Source organism: Vigna unguiculata, chromosome 9, assembly GCF_037176805.1.
Source record: "Vigna unguiculata cultivar grain cowpea cultivar isolate G323 ecotype 2 chromosome 9, ASM3717680v1, whole genome shotgun sequence".
In the NCBI taxonomy this organism is placed as follows: domain Eukaryota; kingdom Viridiplantae; phylum Streptophyta; class Magnoliopsida; order Fabales; family Fabaceae; genus Vigna; species Vigna unguiculata.
In genome coordinates, this window is record NC_140800.1 from 46,388,350 (window position 1) to 46,407,421 (window position 19,072).

Below are 19,072 nucleotides of genomic sequence, written 5' to 3' on the forward strand. Positions count from 1 at the left end.
AACGTATGAATATGCAGAGTGCATGCATGTGGGTAGAAGAAGGGGCGTGGGTCTCTCAATTATGCAGAGAATGGAGATGAATGATCATAATAATGTTATTGACTGCAAATGAGTTAACAACTTCCAATTATGTCAATGTTAGAACTCATAAATACCTTCCATTATCAAATTCCTTTTAGATATCAGAAACATAACCTTAGGGCAACACTATTCACTTCATAGTATTTCACATTGCATTATAATATACAATATTATAAAAATACTTTATTACTAATGTAATAAATATAATCTAAATCTTGTTTTGCTTTAACGCATAGGGTTATGTTATATATTTTTTCATTTTAACATAATTTTTTAAAATTTTCATGTGAATCTAATAATAATTCCTACTTTTTCATTTAGTTAATACAAAACTTTTAAAACTAAATCTTAAAGCAAGTACCAACCAATTTTTTAAAATGAACTAAATGATCTAAACTTAAAAGATAAATTACTAAAACTAAATTTAGAACGATAAATAACTAAAATAAGATAAAGCAAAATAAAGTATATTTTTTATTTGTTTTCTTAAAATGTAAGCTTATGAATGGTTCAAAAGAGAGATATAAAGGACCAACATTTTTGGTGCCAACATTGGTTTAAACAATTAATGTTTTGATTGCGTTAATGTTGGATATGTATTTGATGGGATCATAGTTTCTTTGATTAGGTTTGTTGATAGATTCGGGAATCCTTCTATCTCAAGCTAAAATTTTTTGTCTTGTAGTTTCTATTTATAGTTCGTATATACGTTGTATTTCTTTGTGAAGTATCTCGTATCTTAAAACAGAAGCAAGAGGTATTTATACTGACCAGTTGCTTGTTCAAGAAGTGAATACGTAGAGTCAAACCTATGGTCAATCAAGACAATTGGTAATGTATACTTTAGGACACACTTTCCAATGTCGAACTATATTTTTCATTATTTTAAAATTACATATTTCTCTTTTAAAATATTTATGTTCAAATAAATAAACATAAAAGACCAACTTGCCTACCTAGCTGCCGCTTTCAATTATTTGAACGAACATAGATTTCCAAAGTTGGATTTAAGAAAGACAGGAAATCAGTTTTTTATTGAAAAATAAAATAAAATGCGATAAAATTCTAATATGTAAAATTAAAAAATATTATTTGAAATACCTTAATCATACAAATTTTATTATGAATTATTTATACTAAAACATTATATTAATCACATTATCTAAATTAGAGTTCTTATTAATTTAGTTATAATTTGATTTGACTCAATCTAATCTAATTAGACCTGAGAAACAAAATATATATGTCACTAAAACTAACCATAACTGTTTAGATAAGGAGATGTAGAATTCACAAAGTTCAGTTACCATCACATAGTTCAATTACTTTATTTGTTCGTTATATATATCTTTCTCACATTTATATATCGAGGAATTAATTATAAATAAATATAGTTTTTTTTTTTCTTCCATCACAATCCACCCCAAATTGTTAACATCATTCTACAAGGAAGTGAAGAAGATGAAGATGAGAAATCACAGTGAAAAGGAAATGAAGTGCAACACCGACGCTTATCTGAAACTAATCTGAATTGGGCCATTGGCCCAAAGTCAAGATCTATATATTGGGATTAGTGGTCTCCGACATGTTTCTACTTTCTCCCTCTTTAATTTCATATACCTAAAAATATCACTCCATCACAGATATTTTATTATATCATAATCTACTTTGAAATTTCTTATATCATACAAAAACTTTCATGGATAAGAAAGTGTGTGACTTTTTTTTCTTGTTTACTTACTCACTTAAGAACTAGAATGTAAAAAACCTGGAATTTTTTTACTAGACAATTTTTAGCAGTTAGATGTTGGGTTAGTGTGAGAGAGCATGGGTCTAATTTATACATAAACAACTCTTAATTCAAAATTTTAAAATAATAAGTTTATGAATAGTAACTTCAAATTATTACTACACATGTTTGGAAAAAAATTGTTTCATTAAATATCTTCACATAGTTAGTGTAGTTAGTACCATACTAAGTTTTTTCAAGTTCAAATGTCAGAGTAAACAAATGAATCATTTAAAAATCATTCAAAACTCTTTCATATTCTTCAAAAATATGAATTTAAAGAAATTATTTTACAACCATTCTACTTGGATTTTGAACTTCCTGGACTTATATGAACATCGATATATTCAAAATATGAAATAAACTGTTATTAACAAATTAATTAATAATGGCTTAGGAGATAAAATGTGTCAAGTTGACTAATTTTTTATCACATATCTAATATATTATTTAGTTACATCAACATTATAACACCTAATACGATTATGACATTAATCAAAGGATTAAACTATACAGGCCTATATTAAATTTGAAAGACTACTTCAACCCACTCTTTTAGTATTCATATTTACTTTTGTACTCATTATTTTCTCATTCACTTACTAATTTGAGTGTTATTCACAAATAAACATTATGAACTGATGTACTTATTTCTCGTTATTGTCAACAAATTGTTCATTAACTAGAAAATTGAAAATTTTACCTCACTAATATTTCAGTTTAAACACAGTCAGTGTTAAAAACTGTTGTCATTAGAATATAACTTCTAAAATAAATACTATAAAAATTATTAAATTTATTAGCCGTTTAAAGTGGTTAAATTGTCCATGCGTGAATTTTTTTTTTCACACAATAATTTATTGGACTGAAGTTAGGCACACAGAGAAAATGAAGAAAGAATATATAAAATCACATCAACTAAGAACTAAAAGTACAAAGAATTTCACTACGAGAGAGAGAGAGAGAGAAGAAAAAGGGACAAAGCAGGTCTGCTTGGTGGTGGATGAAATAACTTTCCAATTGCTAAAACAAACAGGACCAACATTTTTTGAGCACATGTTGTGTTTGCTCTTTTTCTCTTACATGTTTATATGTGATATATGATGAAGATTTACATGTATATACTTTGGTCTGGGGAGCCACGTGTGGGGTTCACACTTCACACCATTGCTGACTGATACAATAATGACCTTCTTCCTTTCCTTGCTCCTGCTCTTCCACTGCGTTCAAACTCATTAATAAACCAGTCACAGGCCAAAGGGTGTTACGGTATTAGTGTTTTTGTGTTGGTGTTGGTGTTAGTGTTAGTGTTAGTGTTACTTCTCTTTTAGAGGTGAAGGGTAGAATGGCGAGTAAGCGGAAAAATGGTGCGAAGGGAGAGATTGTGGATGGTTCCAAGATTATGGAGTTGGTGGGAAATGAACAGGTTTTCAGCAACTTTGTGGACAATAAGTTTGAGGAGTTGGATAAGGACAGAGATGGGAAACTCTCCATGAAGGAGCTTGAACCTGCTGTTGCTGACATCGGTGCTGGCCTTGGTTTGCCTGCTCAAGGCACTAGTCCTGATTCAGATCACATCTATTATGAGGTCTTGTTTTCTTTCTTTTTCTTGCCCAATAATCCCTACTTTTTTTTTTCCCTTTTTGGGTTTTTGTCTTGTTTAGAAAATATCTTGGATTGGAATCTTGGCAATATTGTTGTGTTGTGTTGGGTGGGGGTTAAACTTAAACATGAAAGAAAATATGCATACATGTCTTTATTTGAAAGAAATTACTCATGAATGAAACAATTCTTTGTCAATTGTTTATGATTCCCACTTGGAAAACAGGTTATAACACTCGAATCGGTTGCTTCAAAGTGTCTAACTTGCTACCAAGATTGATGTTGTATGGGGCTGCTTGGCTTTTTTTTTTCACTTTTTTGCATTGGCTTACGCTTTGGCAGTATTCCGAGTGCAGTTTATTTTAACTCTGTCCATGACAATACTATCATGATGATGACTAAGAAAAAATAGCTAATTTATCACCAATAATAAAATACTCACTACCGTCATCTAATTTGTTTGAGTTCCCATGTCTTGTGGATGTGGTTTTCCCTTTGTTAATTTTTTTTTCTCTGTGGCTGTGGCTCCTTTTCAGAGAAATATACCTGTTTAGTGCTTCTGATATTGATGAAGAAACAGTCTGTGTCTGAACTAGGGATAAAAAAAGTCTTCAGTGACATTTCTCAAAATTATTGTTAATGTGGTGCTTGCTTTCTAGAATAAGTTCTCAAAATTGACTTCTAGCTGGCCCCAGAAGTTTCATAATCCATGAACCATGTTACCTTGGTAGGTCCAGTGGAAATCTGCCTTATCTGCTGCAATTACTTGCCTTACTCTATTTTTGCTTTTAATTTTCTCCATGAAAGCGGAATCTGGTGACGTATGTAGAGGAAGAAACAGTGTTAAGCTGGCAATTTAGCAGCTAATATATGTTAAACCAGACTTGATCTAGACCCTCCTATTGAAGAACTGGGAATTGTTATTTTATACTAGACTTTAGAGAATCAAAAAGTTAAATCTGTTATTGTAGTTTTGATTTGGATTAGCAAAAAGTTAATCTGTTATTATAGTTAATGATGAACTCCTGGGACCCAACCCAAAATGCTAGTGCCAGCTCCAATGCTCCACATGTGCACAAAAAAAGGTGTTCCTTTAATAGCATGCTTTGGGAAAAAGCAAATTCCTTACCTAATTTACTCTGCTAAATATGGGCAATAAAAAATTTAGAGTACAAGACAACTTAGCCCCAAGAAAGAAAAAGAAGCAATATGTTTCTAAATTTATGACGTGATATCATTCAATGTGGATTTACCGGTGGGCTTTTTCTGTTGCTGATTTTCCTTCATTTCTATTTGTTATGAAATATGATGAAGTACTATTATCATGCTAGCACTATATACTGCCCAGCAAAATTTACCCAGTGGGCTGTAATTGTTCCCAGAAATTGATTCACTTTTGTGGTACATAGGTAAACCAATATGTGTATCTGCATTAATTATCTTGATCTGAAGAAGAGTTTGATCTGTCATTATATTTTCAATAAAAGTACTCAAGCTCCTTTCACAATTTCTGCATGTACTACCCAAATTTCCATGCTTTAATTTGAACAAATAATGGAACAAGACTATATGAGTGGAAAATTCTATTGACCTTGTGTATAGGTCTTGAATGAGTTCACCCATGGCAAGCAAGAAAAAGTAAGCAAGATGGAGTTCAAAGAGGTCCTCTCAGACATTCTTTTGGGCATGGCTGCTGGACTAAAGCGAGACCCTATTGTTATACTTCGCATGGAAGGGGAAGATCTACTTGAGTTTGTGAATGGTCCAAGTTATGAAGCAGAAATGGCATCCATTTTCTCTCAGATTGAGTCCCCAAGTGGATCACTTCGTGAACATGTAATTGAAGCTTTTGGGAGACTCACTGTTGATCAAGGAGTTCCTCCCACGTCAGATTCTTGGGTAGATGCTGCAACTACTCTGTCCTTGAATGGTGTTTCTTGTACACAATTAAGTGCTTGTTTTTGAAACTAGAACTTTGTGTATCAAAACTTGATTATTTACAGATATGTCTCAGCATTTTTTTTCTTTTACTTATCCTCCTGACTAGCAATTTTTCATGAAGGTTTTCAACAACGTTGTGGATCCAGCACTGTCTCAAGCTGGGCCTGCTTTGGACAAACCTGCTGCTCAGGAGACATTTTTGGAAGAATTTAAGAAAGTGGCATTCAGTGTGGTTGATATTCTTAAAGAGAAACCTGTCATTGTCGCCCACAGTGAAAACACATTTGATGGACGCGGCGTTAAGAGACTTTTATCCAACAAGTTTGAACTAGAACGGGTTTATTTTTATTGTGATTCATTTCAATATCTTTCTTTCTTTGAATTTACTCATCCATACATGAAATTCATCGATCTGTCGCATGATGCAGACTTTGAACTTGGCTTTAGAGAATCTGCCAAAAGATCGCAATGGAAAAATATCAAAGGACTATCTGCGGGTGGCACTAGATCTGGTGTCTCCATCTGCTGGTTTGCCTCCAGTTGGTGCAATTGAAGAGGTATATTACTAAATGCATGCAGACAAAGACATCCTCTTTCCTACTTAGGTTCATCTATTTGGAAATTGCTTTCACTCTATTGAATTCTGTATGCTGCTAGATAGTTAGTTTTGTTAAAGAACTAAACTAGGCTGAAAAAATATAGGACAGATTAAGACATTTTCTATTGAAATGTTGGCATGAGTCACTTCAATGCTAGTGTTTATAAAAGAGATTGACACATTTGTTTATAAATTGATGCTGCTGTATTATAGGCTCAAAAGTTTTAGTTGGCATGAATCAGTGCTACAACTAGTTTTTATTTTTCCTCTTGGTCCATGCCATCATATCATGGCATACAATGATATCTTCTTATAAATGTTGACTTCATTTTCTTGAGCCAGAGATTAAAAAGCCGCGTGTTTGATTTGACAGATGGATAAAGTTATCGTTGAAGCCTTTAAGATGGTGAATGCCGATGACACAAACACGGTTACAGAAGAAGAATTCAAGAAAAGTTTAACTGAAATATTGGGGGGTATCATGTTGCAGTTAGAGGGCAATCCCATATCTGTTTCTTCAAACTCAGTTGTGCATGAGCCTTTAGGCTCATCTTCTACACTCTTGCAGCCATCTTCTAGTGAGACAGCATAGTTGTCTCAAGTTTATCACCGGTCAAAAAACTAAGTTCAATCATTTTTCTTATTGATGCAAATTGTTACTGGCATAGTCTCTTTTCAAGAGTCACTTTGTATGCTGTGGGATTATTTATGGATCTGAAAATGATAGAATTCCATTGAAAAAAAAAAAACTCAATTATCCTTTGCCGGGCGTGTTTATCACTTCAGTTGTAATGTAGATAGATGTCTTGTAGGCCATTGATGGTGACATAAACAGCGACTTAATATAATAATATGACATGTATTTTTCAAATCAGTCTCTGAAAATACATACCAGTAGTTGGAAGATTATTGGATGAATAGAACTAAGGAATAGTTATAAATAAAAAATAATATGGATTATGTTTCGCATGCACCATCTTTTATTGGACCTTTTGTTGTTTTTACATATATCAACAATCGCAGGCAAATGGTTGTGGAAATTTGGGATGTGCCGGCAAGAAGATGCCTTAAGTATGCAAGGAGTAAATATATCTTTGACTTCATTTATCACTTGATACCTTTAGTCAATAAAAATAGAGTCTAACTTGTGAAAAGGTAATTATTTATAAAGCAAGATTGAAAAATTAGATGGTTGAAAGAAAGTGGTAGCGAATTATTGAAGATCGGCTGAAGAACATAGCTGTTGGGTAATGATGCAGCATTACATAGCTGTTGGGACATAGTTGGATAATGGATAATGTATGTGCGTAAAAATCTATGGTTTCATGGCACTATTTAAGCTAGTATTTTTATCAGTTAAGATAAATAGACGAATCACAATCCTTTCAGATATTAAATATGTCCTTTCACACATTCGGTTGCTAATGGACAAAGACAGGAAGCCATGCCTCGCAACACAACAAGGCAATTCCATGAAGACCGATATATTGTGTTTTGAAATGTAAAATATTACATCACAAACAAATATTGCAAACTTTTTAAAGGAAAAGTAAACTTAGGTTGGTGTTTTTCTAAACAATTGGGATTTGAAAAATGGAATTTTGATATTTATTTATTTGTGGTTAACTGTGAATAAACGACCATTTAACCACTTCAATTTACGAAGATTTTGATTATTTAAATAAGAATTTAAAGATTTTAGAGAAAAAAATCCAGAGTGCTACATTTGAAAATTGAGGGATATAATAATAGAAGACTTAACGTTAGGACTTAGATAGCGTTTGGACTTCACAGACTCTCAAGAGGCTGCAACAACCAAGACAAGGGACATACAAAAATTCGTGATCTATCTACTTCTCACACATGGAATGAAAATTTTCATTGGAAGTTTGTATCCACTTTCAGGTGGAAGGAAGTTAGAGACAAAAGAAAACGGAAAAGAAGAGATTTTGTGAGATTAAATTAGATTTAAATTCTGTTATCTTAATATACATTGTTTAATTCCAAGATCAGGTTTACTTGATTTCTCCCATGATGTGGTACTAAAGGAGGACAGGTAGCATAACCTAGGAAGGAACAAACAATACATAAAGCTGTCTCATGAGAGATGAAAGGTGTAATTTTCTCAAAACATTATTGTGTAGCTTAGCATATATGTATCTGCGTGGAATATATGAATGGTGTCTATAATGTTGTTCAAATTCAAGATTTGTCTAGTCGTATAAAGTAGGTGATATTTCCAATGACATCTTGTTTGATATTTAGTGCTGTATAATAGGAAGCAACACATAACGGGTTTCTCTAGATTGATAAACAACTTATTAAATAAAGCCACCCAAACCTACCTATTTTCAACGCTAACAAAATGGTGCTCCTTGTTCCTACGCTCAAGTTGATCATCTTTTTTGCTCTCTTCGTTTTTTCAGGCAATGCACTTCTCCTTTATCTGCTGCTTCTCTTCTGTTTTCATTACATAATCCTATGCTCTTGTCTTTCTAACTGCCTTATCTTCTTCTCTTTGTTGTTCCTTTCTTCTCTTTTGCTCATTTAGCTCTCAATATTCTCTGCAGATTGCTTTGACCCTTTGGATCCAACCGGGAACATTTCCGTAACTTTTGACATTTACCAACGTACAGATGATGGATATCTGGTAAGTACAATTACACACTTAAACTGCAAATTGATTTTTGAACCACATACTTAGTACTTCACAGTTATGATGATGCACAACAAAGCGCAGCAAAAATTCCCCTGGAACTATACACCATATATCTGGTGGTTTGCAAATTACACTAAATAGAAGCATTTGAAGTTTATTCTTCTGACACCAACTAGTTGATTAAGTTCTACCGTTTTGTTGCATACAATATAAAACAAACAATGAAGCACACAACTAGAATGTTGTTTTGTTGTTGAAATCTGAACTAGAATCGAGCTTGGAATGTAATGTTTTGTGCAGGCAAGGGTGAGACTTGAGAACTACCATCAGTATCGGCATGTGGAGAAACCAGGGTGGAAGCTAGGATGGAGATGGGCAAAGAGTGAAGTGATATGGTCAATGAGTGGTGCCATAGCAACCGACAGAGGGAATTGCTCATCTTACAGCGGTTCTCAGATGCCACATTCGTGCAGGAACGATCCCATCATAGTTGATCTCTCTCCGGAGGTCTCAGAAAACAGGTCAGAGCATTGTTGCCGTGGTGGCCTCCTCTCTGCCTGGTCTATTGATCCTTTCGGTGCATTCTCTTCATTTGAACTTGAAGTGCGCAACGTGGGAGATAACCCACTTGGACAACCACCTAACAATCTTACATTGATGGCCCCAGGTCCTGGTTACACTTGTAGCCCCCTTCTTGACACTCATCCCTCGGTCTCCTCAGATTTTGGGGGACTAAGACAAGTTCCTGTTCTCAGTAAGTTAATCTTCTCATGCCATGTAATGTAACATTCTCCTGCAACAAGTGGTTTTTCTTTTGAACTTAGATCACAGTCAATGATTAGTTTACTAAATTTTGCACTTCAGGAACTTGGAAATCAACATGTGCGTATTCAAGTTTCTTAGCAAACACATTACCGGTATGCTGTGTTTCCCTCTCATCATTTTACAACCCCGTCGTCACATCTTGCCGAAATTGCAGTTGCGGATGCAGAGAAGCATATAAAAGTACAGCTTCTTGCATAAGGTGTGTATTTCAATTGCTCACTCACATTTGTGTGAATGCCTTTGTAACTTTCATTCCCTCTCCCTATTCATTTGGGTGCTTATCTTACCAGGCCTGGTTCCTTGTCACGGTCCAATGAGGACAACACGATTGAAACCGTTGAATGCACCGACCACATGTGCCCCGTTCGAGTCCACTGGCATTTCAAGAACAACTATATGAACCAGTGGAGAGTGAAGCTTACCATTTCTAACTACAATTACAACAAAAACTACTCCAACTGGAACTTGCTGGTCCAACATCCTGGTTTCACTCAAAAAACATCAACCTACAGTTTCAACAGCACTAAACTTCCCACCCTCGGAATCCAAGGTACTGTCTTCATGATCATACACTTCATTTAACCATAGCTATATTAATCAAAAACTCAAAATACTCTTACTGTGCAGTTCTAATTAAGAAATAAATCTGTGGCAGATGGAGTTTCGCTGTTTTGGGGAATAGATTTTTACAACAATGAGCTATTGCATTCTGAAAAGGCCAAAGTGGGTGTTGTGACAACAGAAATACTGTTGGATAAAGATCCAAATTCTTTCACAGTAAGTAATGGATGGGCATTTCCCAGAAGAATATATTTCAACGGTGACAACTGCGAAATGCCTTTACCTGACACGTTTCCTATGCTGCCAAATCGTAGCTCTACTCTAGCACCTCCTTATTATGGTTTTACTCTCTTATTCATCCTTTTGTTTCTTCCCCTGTTAGTCTCTTGGGTTTGAACATACCTCATTTTTTAAGAATGTTTTGTGTTTTCTTTATATACATATTGGAAAATTGTAATTCTATATATTATAAATTATAGATTTCTAAAACGCCATAATCTTATTAGAAAAAACTTGTATTAGTATACAGGAACAAATATACTCTAACAGTATGCTATATAATAAATTAATGACAAAAACTATAGTAAATTCCATCTTTTATTTTTCTTTTTTTATAATATGTTGATATTTTACATTCTATTTATCGGAATAAAAATGAAGTATAATACGAATAAAGATGTTGGTGGTACAGATTGAAATTTTGGAATTTAAGTTTAGTTTAACTTTAATTAATCAATTTCTAAAGTAATGATTTTAGTCACTTCTATATTATAATCTGATCTTATTTTTTATATATAAGTTCATTAACACGTTTAATTTTGATTTTAATGGAAAATTGTAGTTGTCAGTTTTGCTCTTTCTCTTCCTCCCACTTATCGATTAACTCATCTTTTTCTTTAATTTTCTCCAATTTATCGTCATTTTACATGAAATTATAAAAGAAATTAACAAATTCACGAATAAGTAGAGACGACAAATAATTTACATTAATTTAGTACAAATATATGTATATATATATATATATAGATAATACTTATATTTTAAATAAGGTATGAAAATAGTACGAATATATATATATATATATATATATATATATATATATATATATATATCATCTCATACTTTTCCGAATCTTCATACTCATTTTTTTTTTAATTTATTAAAACACATATAACTTATTAGGTAATATAAAAAATTGATATTTACTTTTATTTGATTTTTAATTTCGTAACTTGTAATATGTAATATATATATATATATATATATATATATATATATATATATATTAAAATGGGAAAAAAAGAAAATAATATCATTTTGACATTAGATACTTAATAGTATCATGCTTTTTTATAGTGAATTTTAATTTTTATAAAATAATAATAATAATAATTAATATTTTAAAAAATAGATAGACGGGTATATTTTTTAACATTAGAAATGAGAGTGAAATAAAATTTCATATCAACTTAATATAAAAATAAAATTTTACATTGAAAATTAAATGAAATAATCAAATTTACATCAAAACCCAAAATAGAAATATCGGTAATAAAATAGTAAAAATCAGGTATAATTAGTCGTATAATACTCATACTTTTAATTTTTTATTTTTTGGAAAAAAAATAAAAATGCCACGTGTCAAGTCCCTGTGTGTGACACGTGGCGTTGTCAGTGCCACGTGGTATTGCAATGTCACGTGTTAGTGTCATTATCAGATGTCATTGTGTTGATCTCGATTTAGTCCCCATATATGTCTTTTTGTTTCAATTTAGTATCTAAATAAGTGTATTTGATTCAATTTTGTCCCAATTTTTTTTAATAATTAAAATATTTTTGTAATCCATTTTTTATAAGATTAAAAATAATTAAGTATAAATATTTTTACAAAATTAAGTACTAATATTTATATTTTTCTTCTTAATTTCAGACCAAATTTATTATTTATATAAATGTTATACGAATATTTTTTATTAAAAACGACTTTTTAACATATTACTTTATTAATTACTTTTTTATTAAGTACTCATGTTTTGTTAATTTTTTTTTAATAGAACAATATTGTCTCTTACTAATTTTAAACCAAAATTTCTATTGGTTTGAATGTTATACTAATTTTTTTTATTATTAAAAATGACTTAATAAAATAACTTTTACCACTAAATTTTAATATAAATATCAAATACTTAATTTTTGTTAAACTTTTATACTTAATTACTTTTAATTTTATAAAAAAAATGGATTTTAATTATGAAAAAAAATTGAGACAAAATTGACTCAGATACACATACTTAGGTACTAAATTGAAACAAAAGACATACATGGAGACTAGATCGAAATCAACACAATGGCATCTGATAGTGATATTGACATGTGGCACTGACAATGTCACGTGGTACTAACAATGCCATGTGGTACTAACAATGCCACGTGTCACACACAGGGACTTTACACGTGGCATTTTTTATTTTTTTTCAAAAAATTAAAAAAAATTAAATAAAAAATAAAAAATTTTTTAAAAAAATAAAAAAAACTACAGACTGACACGTGACACGTTGACTAACGGCATTCGTCAATCCTGTGTGAAAGAGACCTACTAACCCCACATCGGGTACTATACGACTAATTATACCTAAAAACTATCTAAACCAATAATATTTTAAGCACTTAATGAAAACATTTTTGATAAAAATTTGATTAAAATACTCAATTTAAGAGAATTAAACTTTATATATATATATATAATATCAACCATATTTATCATTTCATTTTCATGGACATATTAAAAATTAAAAAGAGATATTTTATTGTTGAAAAAAGAAAACAGTGTCATAGCGCGATAAAAGAACCAAGAATCTGCAGCAAAACAATCAGAGAAGAAGCCATGGCGGGTCAACCCAAACCTGATATCCGACCCATATTAAACATCGTCATCGTCGTTGGTAACTTACACGCCCCTGTACGTTATGCTTTGCAGTGCTTTTGTGTGATGGTGTTAATGTTAGTGTTGTATTGAATGGAATGAACAATAGCTATGGAGACGGAAGCACTTCCCATCGTCAATAGATTCCGGCTCACTCAGCATCCTCGCTCCTTGTCTGTATCCTCTCTCTCAGTTTACTCTGAAATAACTAATTAATATATATATATATATATATATATATATATATATATATATATATATATTATAAAAAGATCCTTAAAGATTGTACAAGAAACACTCCAAAATATTTTTTTACAAATCAGTGTTTGTTAGTAATCTGCTTCTATTAAATAAATTGTCAATTTTAAGGATTATTTTATTAGTTTTATTAATTTTAAAACTAACTTGATTAACGATTAGAATTTCAAGGAAAATTCACTCTTTTGCGATCTCTTTCTCTGCTTAGTTTGTCATACAAGTTATCTTTTTTTTTTTTTTAATTTATTTTGGTCAACCTTCAGCTTAAAAGAAATAGAGCATTGATGCTATGCTGCTTACAAATCTTGGAATTTCCTTGGTGTAGTTTTTGAACTAGTTATCTATTTGGTTTCTATTGAGGAGATTGAAGCAAAGTGGACCTTTGCTTTTCACATATTTACAATAGATTGAAGTTTCTATACACAATGGTGCAGGTTTCCAGGAAGGGTTCCTTGGGTCCGTTATCATGGGACATACAAGGATCTTAGTATAAACTTGATTTGGCCTGGAAAAGATCCAGCTTCAGGTAAGATGTTTTCTCTTTTTCCTTCGATTCTTCGTGCACCACTTCTAACCACCCAATTATCGGTTGCTTTTACAATTATCACTAGTTAATTTCATATCCGATTCTGTTGGAGATTCTACTTGGATCGTTGATATAATTATATTATCACTCTTTTAATTTTATGATTTTGTAACCAAGTTATGTTTAAATATAAATTCTAACATTTTATAAGAATCTATGTTAACTGCTGTTTGAATTTATCTCATCATCAGCTATTGGACCATTATTAAGTATAGTGAGTCCTACGAACTTCTCATTCCAGGCACGAAATCATCTCTTAGGGAGCCCCTAGTTTTATTAGTTCTGTAAGATTTAATAAGGTTTAAACTCAAATTATAAGAGGTTCAGGTTCTTCTAAGTGTGGGCAAAATTTGTGATGGGCCACCGTTGTTAATTAGGTTAATGATGTATTGATTGTTTGGAAGAAAAGTGATAAGCTGGGAAGAATGAACGAGTTTATGTTCCAATCAAAAACCACTATGACCAAACAATAGAAAAAGAATAACAGGGTTTTTGCTGAGTTTTGTCTAGATTAGACTTTCTTTGTTTCCTCATTGTGTTACATGGGTGGTAGTTTGGATGTCTCTTAGAACAACTATAACATGACCCCACCTACATAAAGAGAGAAAGTGGCAATTTGTTTTGCCTGCTACTTTGATTTGACGAGTCTTGATCCATTTCTTTCAGGGGTTGATAGTATAGGCACAATACCATCTGCTCTTGTAACATATGCTGCTATTCAAGCATTACAACCCGACTTGATCATCAATGCAGGCACTACCGGTGGCTTCAAGGTTGGCACTGTCTTCTCCCACAGCATAATAGTGTTAGACTTGCCGGATTACTAGTTTTGAACTCTCAAATGTCTGTTATACTTTTCGCATCTCTTCCTGGGTTAGTTTGTTTTGATCCTCTATATTTGAAATTATTGACGTATTCATTTTTGCAATAGTTTATGGTAACATGTGGTACAATGTTTTGAATCTGACCCTGTATTCTATGTTAAATACTGCTTCTTATATTTTTCTAATTTTTTTGTGATGAATGAACTTATAACATAAGTGTTTTATGGTAAAAATCAATTGATCTAATGCATTATTTGTAAATGGTCATTGATTTGATGTCTCATAATTTTATGTATAAATTGTTCTGGTATGAAGAAATTGATTACTAAAATGTATTACTGTGTGAATGGACAATATGACTGTGGCATGTTGATGACAAACTTATTTTCTACCAGCATGTGCAGTTGTTGTACTTCCTCCCCCACTGGTGTACATGACTCAAATACTAACTCTCAGTGAATCAAAATCTTATGATGATTATACAAGTTGTTAAAAATATTATGATGCAGCTATATGCATGTGTGTGTACATGAACATATTTTTCTAAATAGTGTTTATTGTTGAATGTTTTCAGGCCAAAGGAGCTAGTATTGGGGATATTTTTATTATATCAGATTGTGCTTTTCATGACAGAAGAATACCAATACCTGTAAGTGTAATTCCTCTTGATAGTTCTCGATTGTTGTTTTTTACACTCTTCTCTATTTGGAAGTGCAGTTGGCTGTGTCAAGTTTTTATTTAAGAAAGCAATTGATGGAATAATCTATAGTGATGTTAGTGTTTTGGTACTACGTATGTGTTGGGGGAGAAGGTGTGAAGCGTTAAGAAAATACATCCTTTCTCTGTTTTGGCTTTTGTTCTATCTATGTGGGATGCATGTCTCTCTTTTAACATGTATCTCTTCTTTCCTTCCAATAATATTATTTAACTAGGAAAAAGAATAATAGTTGAATGATTTCAGCATGATATACCTCTTATTCTTTATTTTCTCCATTGATCAAATAGAAAAAATATGAGTAAGTGTTAAAGATCCTACATCGACTAGAAATAAAGTCAATTTATAGTGTCTAAGTAGAGACATTTATCACCTTACAAGCTAATTTGATGAGATTTAGTTAGACATAAGCACACTTTTTAATATAGTATTAGAGCTTATCCTAACGAGGTTTCTAGGACCTATTGTGTTACTCGCTATCGACCACTCACAAATATCTCATCTAATGTACAAGATGTACGTACCTTGACATGAAGGATGTGTGTAGGAGACAACTTTTAACAAGTTTGTTTTTTAAGGATGATTTGGGCTTAAACTCACTTCTTAATATTAAGTATAGTGGTTGACCTATCTATACCATTTGTGCAATTGCTATATACTAAAAGTATGTCAAGTTAGATTTTAATCAAGAGGATTACATACTATTTTTCTCTTAGAGTTTTCAATTAGTCGATTAGGAATCTTATTGACAATTATTTGGCTAGAGACTTAGAGTGATTTATTTCAGTATTTCTTGGTCGATAATAATGGATTTTAAATTTTAAAACTTCTGTTGAGATATTCCATTTGTGAGTTGAATGCTAAATAGATGTATGTTTTCAGGTTTATCTTTTAAGCCTTTTTGGGGGTGAGGGGTGAACAAGAACAAAGTTGCTCCGTGCTCACAATGTAGTGAGTAAGAAGTTTTTCTGTAAACATTAATATATATAGACATGAAATGTCTTTTGCAGGGATTTGATCTGTATGGAGTTGGTTTACGTAAAGCCTTTAATACACCAAACCTTATAAAGGAGCTGAATCTAAAGGTGAGTAATATTTGATAAAATGTATACGCTTCTGCTGAAAACAAAACTCTTCATAACAGTTAATCTTGCCGATCAAAACAAAAAATTAACAGTAATCTTATTCAAAATTCATATTGCCAACTAAATCATGTGCCATCTGTTAACCAGATTACCTGGATTGAAAGAGATGCAAATGCCATCTTGCAAAGTTTGTGCATTCGAGCACAAAAGTTATCTTCCTGTTTTTATGACTGTCTTGACTTGACACTTTGGAGTTCATTTTGGATTAGATTCTTACTGTTAATAATATCCGTATGATTAGACGTTCAAGGATTAATTTTGAAGCCAACATATTATAATCTGCCCAAGAGAAATGTTAGGAATGCAATCTTCTATACATTATTTTGAACACACTTTTTTTGTTGACTAAAGTTAATTGGAAATCACATAAATCACAAGTTTCAACCCCTAAAAGAGTGTGTTAGAAGATGTATATTAATGAGTGAGTTGCTAACACTCGTCATGTGCAAAAAAATGTCTAATCTATTTTATTTTTTATTTGCCTCGTTGGACAACCATCTCTGCTGATAAATTGGAGATTTACATGTTTAATTCATTTTCAGTCAGTCTAATATGCAATCAGTGAATGATGAAAGCAAACCATTTTATGCCAATGCAAAAAGAAATTGTCTAGCTTCTGCCAAGTTGGTGACCTTTACTTTGTTCAGGTCATTAATACATTTATCTCTTGCTGTTTATATACTTTATGTTTATATTTCTTCTTTTGAGGCAAGGTGGTGCAGTCTTGGCATAGTTTGAACCCATACCCAATTTAGAGGGAATTGAATTGAACCGGTTTTTCCTGTATTACCATTAGTGTTAGATGAGGTTACAAATGCATTGCTGCCTTTGCATTAATATCTTGCAAGTGAATAAACAGCTTTAACCTAGATAATAATAGTAGTCTTCACACCAGATAAATATCATACTCTGGAACATGGTTATGTTACAGTTGAAGATCAAATACATGAACATGTGCCTTGATTTGCTACACTGTGTATTTGTTGCCCAATTCTATAGTTGTTTTTACGTTACTTATGTAAGACTTGAACTTTAAACGACATTTGCTCATTATTTTCAGGTGGGTAGATTGTCTACTGGTGACTCTTTAGACATGACACTGCAGGATGAATCATTAATCATGGCAAATGATGCAACAGTTATAGATATGGAGGTAAACTGATTGGCACATTCCACTCATATTGGGAATTGCATGAATCCACATATTCACAAATAACATGTTGTGTCATCAAATAAATCCCCATTTAAATATCAGAGGACTGAATAACTAACTAGTAATTGTTCTGATCGTTCAATTGTGAAATATATAGGCTTAACTCCCAGTTTCAACATTTTCTTCCAGGGAGCAGCTATTGCTTATGTTGCTGACCTTCTGAAAGTTCCAGCAATTTTTGTAAAAGCTGTAACTAATATCGTTGATGGCGACAAACCGATTGTAGAAGAGTTTCTGGAGAATTTGGCTGCTGTAGCTGATGTGCTTGACCCGGCTGTTGAACAAGTTGTTAATTTTATTAATGGAAAATCGGTATCTGAACTTTGACAAGGAAATTTCATCTTCCAAGTTGTTTTGTATTCAATTATGGTGGGCTCAGGCTAGAACACTGTCATTATTGATTAGGAATTTGTTTGTGAGATTTAAGCAAAATTAAACTCAGTATAAACTGAAGATATTGCATCCCTTCCTCTCTTCCCTCTTTTGTACTATTCTGACGTTGATGGCTGTGCAAGTTATCTGCTAACATTTGTGACATTCACTGTAAACATGTACACAAACCAAGTTTGGACAAAATAAAAAACTATGTATAGAATAATTGTTTTTTGGCAGTTTATTGAGAATAATCATTGTTTCACGACAAATGTAAATTTATATTTAATGGACCTCTGATCAAACCCAACAAAAACTATACTTCCAATTATTGATTTTACTTTTAAATTCTTCTTAATTTATTTTTTTCAAATATTCATTTAAAAACTAAGGATAAGTTCACGTAGTTAGAAAAGTATATTCAAATGAAATATATTCCTGTACCAAAAGAAAATCAAAATATATTCAAAATTAAATAACTTATTTACTATTTAGGTTTAAGTTGCAGAATGTGATTATATTTATCCAAAATCAGGGAATGTCGTACTTATTTTTGCGTAGAGAAGTGTTTATTTGTTTTTATTCCCTGTATTTATCTTTTGCTTTTATTTGGTATTATCGATCTAGGTTAGTGTTATTTATAATATAAATTACATACTTATTGCAGATAGATATCACATAGTAATTATATTAACTTAACAACTATTTTGGAAATCACAAAAGGTTATGTTTTAATTAGCTAACAATATAAACTATTTTACAACCAATGGTGTGGATATATTACATTTTATTATAATTTAGTAATTATATTTTTACTCCTTTTACAAATTTTAAAATATAATTTTAGTTCTCCAAAAATTTCATCTTATTTTTTTCTCATTAATTTTGGAATACTAATGTTTGTTCTTCTAAGTGTGTATTTAAGAGTTTATAATCATTATTTAATTATTGTTATTAGACATTAACTATAAAGACGTTAG

At 31.7% G+C, this 19,072-nt stretch overlaps 3 protein-coding genes across 6 annotated transcripts; all 3 read left to right on the forward strand.

Moving 5' to 3' along the window:
• Positions 1-2,820: 2,820 nt before the first annotated feature.
• On the forward strand, positions 2,821-6,882 carry LOC114163970 (uncharacterized). 2 transcript variants are annotated; one of them, XM_028048389.2, is made up of 5 exons: positions 2,821-3,458; positions 5,075-5,371; positions 5,535-5,750; positions 5,842-5,970; positions 6,385-6,882. In XM_028048389.2, the coding sequence occupies exons 1-5, from the start codon at positions 3,216-3,218 to the stop codon at positions 6,601-6,603; spliced, it is 1,104 nt and encodes a 367-aa protein (XP_027904190.1). In that variant the 5' UTR covers positions 2,821-3,215; the 3' UTR covers positions 6,604-6,882. The 2 variants fall into 2 exon arrangements, with proteins under 2 accessions (XP_027904190.1, XP_085522521.1); XM_085666395.1 differs by lacking the exon at positions 2,821-3,458 and adding an exon at positions 3,554-4,199.
• Positions 6,883-8,333: 1,451 nt separating this feature from the next.
• On the forward strand, positions 8,334-10,513 carry LOC114164735 (COBRA-like protein 2). Its single transcript, XM_028049488.2, has 5 exons — positions 8,334-8,661; positions 8,971-9,424; positions 9,535-9,694; positions 9,786-10,045; positions 10,151-10,513. Exons 2-5 carry the CDS (start codon positions 9,070-9,072, stop codon positions 10,450-10,452), a joined length of 1,077 nt encoding a protein of 358 aa, XP_027905289.1. The 5' UTR covers positions 8,334-8,661; positions 8,971-9,069; the 3' UTR covers positions 10,453-10,513.
• Positions 10,514-12,854: 2,341 nt separating this feature from the next.
• Positions 12,855-18,331, forward strand: LOC114196248 (5'-methylthioadenosine nucleosidase-like). 3 transcript variants are annotated; one of them, XM_028086831.2, is made up of 8 exons: positions 12,855-12,998; positions 13,089-13,152; positions 13,672-13,763; positions 14,490-14,596; positions 15,222-15,296; positions 16,373-16,447; positions 17,568-17,660; positions 17,850-18,331. In XM_028086831.2, the coding sequence occupies exons 1-8, from the start codon at positions 12,941-12,943 to the stop codon at positions 18,045-18,047; spliced, it is 762 nt and encodes a 253-aa protein (XP_027942632.1). In that variant the 5' UTR covers positions 12,855-12,940; the 3' UTR covers positions 18,048-18,331. The 3 variants fall into 3 exon arrangements, with proteins under 3 accessions (XP_027942632.1, XP_027942633.1, XP_085522276.1); XM_028086832.2 differs by having other exon boundaries at positions 14,577-14,596; XM_085666150.1 differs by lacking the exons at positions 12,855-12,998; positions 13,089-13,152 and adding an exon at positions 13,303-13,556.
• The last annotated feature ends 741 nt before the right edge of the window (positions 18,332-19,072 follow it).

Bases quoted from the DNA above. Each gene is read 5' to 3' on its own strand.
- LOC114163970 (XM_028048389.2), top strand. From the start codon at position 3,216: ATGGCGAGTAAGCGGAAAAATGGTGCGAAGGGAGAGATTGTGGATGGT. The intron at 5,372-5,534 runs GTAGATGCTGCA...TTTTTCATGAAG, and splicing joins CTCCCACGTCAGATTCTTGG to GTTTTCAACAACGTTGTGGA. The intron at 5,751-5,841 runs GTTTATTTTTAT...CGCATGATGCAG, and splicing joins ACAAGTTTGAACTAGAACGG to ACTTTGAACTTGGCTTTAGA.
- LOC114164735 (XM_028049488.2), top strand. From the start codon at position 9,070: ATGAGTGGTGCCATAGCAACCGACAGAGGGAATTGCTCATCTTACAGC. The intron at 9,695-9,785 runs GTGTGTATTTCA...TTATCTTACCAG, and splicing joins AGTACAGCTTCTTGCATAAG to GCCTGGTTCCTTGTCACGGT. The intron at 10,046-10,150 runs GTACTGTCTTCA...AATCTGTGGCAG, and splicing joins TCCCACCCTCGGAATCCAAG to ATGGAGTTTCGCTGTTTTGG.
- LOC114196248 (XM_028086831.2), top strand. From the start codon at position 12,941: ATGGCGGGTCAACCCAAACCTGATATCCGACCCATATTAAACATCGTC. The intron at 13,153-13,671 runs GTCTGTATCCTC...ACAATGGTGCAG, and splicing joins ACTCAGCATCCTCGCTCCTT to GTTTCCAGGAAGGGTTCCTT. The intron at 13,764-14,489 runs GTAAGATGTTTT...CATTTCTTTCAG, and splicing joins TGGAAAAGATCCAGCTTCAG to GGGTTGATAGTATAGGCACA.